The following is a 9,555-nucleotide window of genomic DNA, read 5'->3' on the forward strand; positions in this document are numbered from 1 at the left end:
CGACGTTTGCTCTGCTTTTATACGCAAATTTGCGCTGAAAAAAATTCTAGCAAAAGCATCTAGAAGAGTGTAGAAATTATTTAACAAAATCACTCAAATCAACAGTTTCAAAATGAGAGAGCGAGTACTCTTTGGGAGAAAGAATAAAAATGCCGGCCGGTATTTGCTTTTATGTATTTCAAACTTATTTACCAGAAAAGGAAAATACCTTTAACACATAAAAATGTACATATGTACATACATATATAATTATATTATCTTAAATTATGTCTATGTCTATAAACTGAATACATATTTATGCGCATACATACACTTTTATATATGTATGTACTTATTTACATACATATATAAGTTTTTATGCTGTACCGTAGAGTTCAAAGAAGTCCAGTTGTATATTTCGGCACAAATACGCATAATAGTACGCATAATATACATTTGTAACTTGAATTTGTGATTTTATTTAATAATAATACTTCAACTATATACATACATATGTAAAACTAAATAATCGAAATCAGTATGTATTAAAAGAGCTTATTTTTAAATATGCAGTGAGAGCAGTTTCAAATGAGAGCAAACTTTTTATATAGTTGAGTTGAGTCAATTTGAAGCGATGATGCTGAATAAAGAGTAAATTGTAAAATTGTTCAAAGTTCCTCTTCATCATATGCAAAAACAAATTTATTGTTAATGGATGAATGATTTATTAAATGAATAAAAAAATTAAATTTCCACAAACATTTTATAAATCCTACTATATAAAGCAATTTAAAACATAATTGTTTATTTTAGCTTTCATGTACTTGTACTAAAATACTTGTACTTACTATAAGAATATTCTTAACACTAAAGTTTGATGATCTAAGGTGACCAGCTTTTTAGAAGAAAGTTAATGGGAAGCAATGTTTACCTTAACGACTTTAATGTACATGTATACATACATATCTCGGGAAACATAAACCAAAACTGGTCAAGTGTGATTAGATGCAAAGCAAGCCCAAATGTTTACATATACATATAGCCCAGCCATATGTTTTAATTTTAGTCTTAACTATATTCAATTATATATACAAAATTACTGAATTAACCAAGTTTTCTACTTACAGCAAATTGTTAATAAAAAAAATTTTTTATTTAAAACGATTCGAATTTCAAGTCATCACTTAACTTGTTACGAATCAATACAAAAATATTTTTACCGCAGACATCCTTCTCCTTCCTTTTCGAAGAAGATTAATTTTTAAAATCAAACTATAAAAAAAGAACATTCTTAAAAGTTATATGAAGAATCCCTCTTTTTGACCGGAACGAAGTCGAATTTGGGAAATAATATCTAGAGCAAAAATGTTTATCTATTTATTTGTTGTATATTAATGAATACATGAAACTTGTATCTCTTATAATTAAAATCTCTTAACCATATAAGATCTTAGTTTTTACATTTTAATCCATTATTGTCAAAGACTTAGATGTCTTGGAAAAAAAAGATTTTCAGATTTGAGCTCATAAGTCCCAAATTAAACTAATGTCATTCAAAATAAATCAAAAAAAGGATTTATTATCGCAGAATATAAAATAAGCTTAGCATATTATATGGTGAAATTAAAGTCGAACGACACTTTATAGAACCAGCAGTAAATGGTTTATTCAGTAGAAGTACTGATTTGGGTACAAGCATATATCTGGATGCATACGATGAATCGACAGAGTTTTCAACACGGATAAACAATGCTCTTCCATATTCCAACATTGTAGCATTTAAATAAAATCATAACCAAAAACATTTGTGTGTGATGTTATATTAGGCCTATAGTTGCTTAAATATACGCAAAACAACAACACTACTTTCTCTGTCTAAGCACCTAGTTGTGAAGTGGCCAAGTATGTTAGCCAGTAAAGAATAAAGGATTACCAACGCAACATGTGAACTATTGTGAACGTTCATTAGAAATCTCAACGAATATTCCAATCATATGTCAGAAGTTTGTAAACAAAAATGCAAATAAAATGAAAAATTTTCACAAATTTAATAATTCAATTCTATATTAATTATTTTTTTTTATACAAACTATGCTTATATCGAAGTTCTGGATATACCTATAAAAATAAAAATAAATAAAACTTTTATACAAACAATCTGATCTTATAATTATTTATTTTAGTAAGTAGTTGTTTCTATTAATATATTAAAAATTAATCACATTTAAAATCTACTTTATCTTCAATCTTCCGGTAATGACTGATGTAATCATCTGTTTGGGGTTTAATTTAATTTATATTTCATATATAATAATTTCAGGTAATTCACATACATACATATGTATATTTAGGCAAGAATATGTTTTAAAATTTTTTTTTTGTGCATTATTTTATGCAATTTTCTATGCATTGAATGAATACAATTCTTGTGAGGTTACTTCTTACTTTCTCTATAAACATTGCCCATTGTTTTTCTCTGATTTTTTCTAATACCCTTAACTGCCAAAATCTGGAACTTGTTACATCACCCATATAAAGGGCTCTTGAATTTCGGTCAACATTTCAGTACAATTTTAAAAGAATAAAACTATTTGCTCTAAGACTTGCTTCATTGTAGTCAGATTAGAGTGGCAACCAAGATTACAGTACCAACGCCCACTTAAGATCAAATAAGAGCCCAGTATGATATAAATTATAGCAGTTTTTTTTAGACAATTTCAGAGTGCAGTTGATAAATCAATATGCGTCTTGAAGGCACTTATGTATGTACTGTTAGCTGACTAGTACCTATGGGAATCATAAAGCTACGCATGTTTATGGATAGCTGGAAAGTTATTTAAAACTTTCTGTTATAAAACTATAACAGATTTTCTGCATAATCAATTTATTCGCCACACTTGTATCGCATAAGTTAGAGACCACCTTATCGACGATTCATATTCTTTATACTTAATGGAAACTGCTACATATTTGTTTGACATTACATGCTTCAAAGTCCTATTGAACTCTTATTTGGCATTTTTTTGTGTTACATGTATACTGCAGCTACCATTTTTATGCATCCACCTATGCCAAAGAAATTTTTAGTTTTTATTACCTATGTAAAAGTTTTTTATCGTTTTGAGTGTCTTGGAAATATCATAAGTAGAGATTTCTCCATATTTACAACTAAATCTCAAAGAACGCAGCCTTCTTTTAATTTGTTTGCCTTCTGTCTTTGCTAACAGTACCATATCATAATTGCAATCATATGGCTGTAACGATCATCATCATCCGTGACTATACAGTCTAAGTAGGACGTAAGCCTGTTTAAAAACATCCTTCCATTCTCTTCTGTTTCTTGCTTTTGTTTTCCAATTTCTTATGTCCATTTCTTCTAAATCCTGCTATACACTGTCTTTCAATCGTTTTCTTGGTCGCCATCTTCTTCTGCTGGTCCCTATTTCGTTCTCATGACTGTAACGATCAGATTTGATGACTTGTGTCACATCTTAGTCATTTTTAAAACAGTGTGGACATATCGCATTTCTAAAGAAAATGCCATACAATAAAGTGATTTTTTGTGGAGACAATGTGAATTTTCATTGAACCCCAGATTTGATAATTTTGTTTGAAACATATCCAAATAAAAAATTTTTGTTTAATAAAACTTACAGGACACTGTAGACTTAATTACCACATGAAGATTATAAGTGCGGTAGAAAGTGATTCCTGTCGACTCTGTCATGAGGAGAAGGAAACATCAGAACATGTTCTATGCAACTGCCCAGCGGTGGCAAGACGTAGACTCGATTAGTAGCGGGATCCTGGTCCCAAATCAAATAGGTAAAATTAAGCCCACTGCAATTATAAGATTTATAAATAGTCTAAAATTGTCCTAGTTGGGCCTATAGGCGCACAATAGATCTTTTAGGTCGGGGTGCACAAATAGCCTATTTTTTAAATAATAATAATAATATCCAAAATCATTTATAAAAAAACCATGCCATTTTTTAATATATTTTAATATAATTTTATTTACTATAATTATATTATTTTGTTATATAATGTATATTATTTATAGTTTTTTATATGTTCAGAATTTTAATGTACAATGGTTGTTAAACGGTCTATAATGTAAAATGGAAAACTTTAAACTAAATACATGTTGTCTTTGATAACTACTCTGTTTGATGTATTTATGTACATGTATGTAATATGTACTATTTATGTGCTTTTCAATATGTAATTAAAAAGAAAATAAAATGTAGTTTTCTAAATGAAATTTTATTTTAATCCTTTATATTAACACAACAAAGTGTAAACGATTAAATGCAACTCAATACAGAGCTTCATAAAAACAAATTAAAATAAAATATTAAATAATAAACCAATGTAGCGTACCAAAAATCTTCTATGCTAACTATTTTTTTAAAAGTTTATCTGACTGAAATGATTTGTTTTAATATTTGTAATGGAAAAATATTTATTATATTTGTTATTATAATTAGGTAAGACAAGCTCAGTGATTTCTCTTTTCAAGTGTTCAGCTGTTTAGTTTGGTTAATCACATTTATATTTGTATTCTTACGTGTTCATTGGTGTAGACATAGTGTATCTATCGATAGAACTTTTACAGAAACTGATTTCAGTTTGTTTGGCTAAGTTTAGTTACTAATACACCGCTCAAGTGAATAGTTTATTTTTTAGTGGAAATTAAAAATGGCAACTTATGAGGAAGTTAAAGACATTCCAAATCATCCAGAGAAATATTTAATTGATGTACGAAACAGAGATGAGATTGCGAATACCGGTTCTATTCCAGGAAGCATTAACATACCATGTAAGTAGAATGCTTAACTAAATTATATTAAATTATTATTAATTTAACAATACAATACAATATAATGGAAATTTTTTTTATTTTCCTAAATTGTTTATTGAAAAAATATATTTAATAAAATTGTCTAATTTTTTTGTCAAGTATTTAAAATGCTATTACTTTAGAAAACAGATGTTCTATATAAGTGGTTTAATATGGCGGTTATCAACTGTTGCTAATGAATAGAAGAAATAATATTTTTTATGTGGTTCAAAATAATTAATTAAATTAATTAAATATTAAGAGACTTTGTTTTAATCAATATTATACACAGTAGATACTTTTGCGTGTATGTGTGTGTACTTCTTTCATGTACTACTTTCATTAATCGATATTAGTTTATTATTGGAGCTGTGTGTAAAAAATTCGTCTGTACAAGTACGTATTCTACTTCTGCTATTGAAAAATATGAGCATATATCCTATATGATGCATACATTGACTTACTTTAGTTTTTAATACTATAACATTTACTCAACAGTTTTTAATTGCCAATTTGATTATGGTTGGAGTGGCGGTCTTGTGCACCAAAACATATTTCAGCTCCAATAATGTCTATTTTAATACTACAGATCAGTGTTGTTTATACACAAGTCAGAAAGAACTTTATAAGGATCATAAGTGCCCAAAAAATTTCTAGACTTAATGGTGTGCATTGACAAAGAATTTGAAAAACAGATTATTTCTGCTCTTTAGAACCACTATCACGATAAATATCATTAAGTAAAATGGCTATTATTATGTACTATTAATATTGTTTTCGCAATGTTACAAAATCATATTAATACGTTCATTTTAGTACTATAGCTAACAGTGCGGTTTTACTTCTTCACTCTATATCTTCTTTCTTTCCTTCAGAATGTTTTCGATGGTTCTGAATCACAATATCTCAAAACTCTTTTCATATGATTATTCATTTTAGTTTTTAATAATAATGGAACGCTATAATTCTTTAATTTCTGTTCACGTTTACATTTCCTTAGCCTTAAATGCATTATATATAATTATTCTTCTTAACACATTTTTTTCGAAGATAACAACCCGATTTGTTATATCTGCATAATATGTTTATTATAAGCATACCGAAAAATTTATTCAGTTTACGGTGAGAAAACTATAACTGAACGCCGGACCCGGGACCAGGCTCTGGTCGGTCAGCCAAACACCAAACAAGTCGATGAAATATGTTTGGGATAATATACTGATTGTTACTATAATCCAACTTCAAATTTCATCACTTCTTGAGAAACATAATATAAGCCAAAAACCAGAGATAACACAAGATTGGAGTTGACTATCAGACCGTATTGTTTTAAGTTAAGATAATATAGACAATTAGGATATCGATAGAAACATTTTGAGAAAGCGAAGAAGATTATTTATTTTGACTTTTAGTTCAATAACATTACTATCTTAATTGAACGATGGTCAAGTGAAAAAATGGTGAAAGACCGTAATTAGATCAAATAAAAGTAATAAATGAACTTAGTCACACAATAAGTAACTTTTACCATATATACCATACATATACACATATATAACTTAACGCATAAGCACATACTGACATCACATAAGCCGTAGAAATATAAATAATAAGACCATATAGGTACATAAAATAAAACAAAGCAGTGATATTTAATTTAATCTAAACACCAAAGATTAAACACAATCGACATATTATCTAACACCATGGTCCCTAACTGTCAAGGCATCATGTGACATTTAGGATCACAAAATAACTGAGAAAATAGAATAGAGAGAATAAATAGAATTAAGTCTTACATATTTCATGTTATGATTTTCAATCTAGAGTAGAACTTATATTTTTGAAAATAAACATTAAATGTTTTTTTATTTAAAAAAGAATAATATTATATATTATATATATAAATACATATCAACAAAGCCGGTATTGACCAACTGGTTTTACACACGCTTAGTAAATTGTTTAAAAGTTCTTTTAACCGTGACTATGCAAAAAAAATTAGAAGCTTTGTTCTTAGTTTTATTTTTAAAACTTTTATAATTTTATATACTTTTATAAAACCTCAAGCAAAGCTATTAAACACAACAAATATGCGATCATTAAGAAGAAACAAGATTAAGTCAGATGAATTCAAGTAAACAAGGGGAGAATGACTTAATCATCGAAAATTTTATGACCTGTACCCTACAGTAGGTTAAATCTGTTGTGAAATAATTATTGTTAATTGCTTATATTATAAAAATTTTTAATATATATTAATGATTATTTATTTATTTTCAACTAAAATTAATAAGGTTTTCTTTTTGAATAAATTAAAAACTAATTATGTATAGTATACAATTTATACTTCAGAAAAATATATCATCAATTAATGATTTAATTTTAAAGAAATGTCAATTTTTTTTTATTAGTGCCTGAATTACAGGAAGCTTTAACTGGAGGTGATGCCAGTTTTTTGGAAACTTATGGACGAGAAAAACCAGCAATGGACGCTGTAATTATATTCACATGTCAGTCTGGTCGACGTGCAGCGAATGCTACTGCTATTGCTACAGATCTCGGTTATATTAAGTAAGTATTAAGCATATTTTAGTATTGGGAAATATTATTAATAAGTGATAAGAAATGAATATATCACTTCTCAATTTTTATGTTTATAAGCTAAGTTTAAGAACTTAAGAAAATTTTAAATACATATGTGTACTTTATGATTATATAAAATAAACTTTTATGTTATCAGGAATATTCCCTTAAAAAATCTATTGTTCCCTTTAGTCGGATTAGAGTGTTTCTCCAAATCCGATTTCTTTAATGAAAGACAGTACAGAGCCTATATTTCCTAGTCTTGAATCCTTAACATATGATCCATGAAATACCGCTCTAGGTGTTTTTTCCGCATGAGCATAAGTGCCGGACACTTTCCAAGCACATGGTATGCAGTTTATCTCTCTTATCTTCTCAAATATAAATTTATATGAAATTCTTTTTCACTATATTGTTTAATACTAATATTGTTATAAGGAATTGCCTACTAAAAGTTTTTTGATGAACTCGTAGATCACTTATTTAACCGAATTCAAATTTTTACACGCAGCTTTATATCTACATCTATATCTATCTATATCTATATAATAATATCTTTTATATCTTTCATAATTAATACATGAAACAATTAAATATTTCTAGTTAAGTTATTTATGAATTTTCTGGAATTATAATAAATGAATAATTTATTCATATGTGTATGTTATATTCGAATATAAAAAAAAATATGAAAGATAATAAAGTATAAATTTAAAATAAAATCATTTCAAATTTAATTATATAATGAGGAATATAAAAATAATATAATGATCATGAAGAATATAAAAATAATATTATAATATAATAATTAGTTAATATATATTTTAATAATTAATTTAGAATTTAAACATTAAACATAAAATTTTGAAATTCAAATATATTTATGTTTATAATGACATTTCATTTTTTTTTTCTATTTTAAGCTCTAAAAGCTATCCTGGATCATGGTTGGAATGGTCTCAAAGAGAAGGACTTTAAAAATTAATTAAAACAACAAAATTGAATAGAAATGAACTAAAATAAATTTCTAAATATTAAATTGTTAATGTAACAATAACTTTAATTAATATTTATATCACTACTATTTAATCAACAATAAAAAATATATACACAACATATATAGTAATCGTTAATTTTATTTTCTACTGATGGGTATTTTTGTAATATATTTAAAGAGTAAAAATTAAGTTCAAGTGGGCGTAGGAGGTAAGACGGATCATAAGCAATAAATGGATTAGAACTCGTCTTTCTGAATTTCAAAAAGTGAGTATTTTTGTAATATTAGTAAAGAGTAAAAATTAAGTTCAAGTGGGTTTGGATCTAAAATGGGTCATAAGCAATGAATGGATTAGAACTCATCTTTATGAATTCCAATGGATGGATATTTTGTGTTACTCTTAGTAACAATTAAATTTTAAATAAATGAATTAAAATTCGTGTTTCTGAGTTACGTTCCAAAAAGTTGTTGATCCATTCAATTCTAAATAAATAATTTTTGAAGCGATAGCTAAATTAAGAGGTTAGTCTCAATATGAATATGTCGTCAGATCCAGTTTTCTACGTACTATATGGATGTCTCATCTTCTTTCACTATAGGATTTAAATTGTTTGATAAAACTTTTTAATATTTCTTTGTTTTACAAATACATGTATAGGTATATGATATAGTTCATCTTATGATTTATAATATTAACTACCAATTTTTTTGATTAATTCTAAATAATACTCGTTGAACTTTATTTTTAAAAAAATTACTTCAAACTTTGTTTTGTAATAAATTGAAGAAGAAGCAGGTGTTTGAATTCCGTTGAGTGTATATGTCGCTATAACAAGTCTACATATATACATATTCATTTCGATAAAAATATCTATTCACATATATTTAATATTTTATTAAATTTTTGCTAATAAAAGTTATTTTATTTCTAATTTAAATTTTTAAAATGTTTTAAATATCTGTATTAAAAAAATTTCATTTGTAAAGCAATGGAAAATTCCTATTGTTTGCCACATTGTTCAATTTTTTGTTTTATATTCTAGACCAGCGTCTCTTAAACAATGGTCTCTAAAATATTATACAGTTGAACTCTTTTATAACGACCAACCGAATAAAACGACAGTTTCTTAAAGTCAAATTTGGTTTGCTA

General features: G+C 26.7%; 1 protein-coding gene across 1 annotated transcript; it reads left to right on the forward strand.

Moving 5' to 3' along the window:
* Nucleotides 1-4,563: 4,563 nt before the first annotated feature.
* Nucleotides 4,564-8,452, forward strand: LOC119671875 (rhodanese domain-containing protein CG4456-like). The gene is made up of 3 exons (XM_038082697.1): nucleotides 4,564-4,801; nucleotides 7,237-7,396; nucleotides 8,332-8,452. Exons 1-3 carry the CDS (start codon nucleotides 4,681-4,683, stop codon nucleotides 8,384-8,386), a joined length of 336 nt encoding a protein of 111 aa, XP_037938625.1. The 5' UTR covers nucleotides 4,564-4,680; the 3' UTR covers nucleotides 8,387-8,452.
* Nucleotides 8,453-9,555: the final 1,103 nt, after the last annotated feature.

Source organism: Teleopsis dalmanni, chromosome 1, assembly GCF_002237135.1.
Source record: "Teleopsis dalmanni isolate 2A chromosome 1, ASM223713v2, whole genome shotgun sequence".
Classification (NCBI taxonomy): domain Eukaryota; kingdom Metazoa; phylum Arthropoda; class Insecta; order Diptera; family Diopsidae; genus Teleopsis; species Teleopsis dalmanni.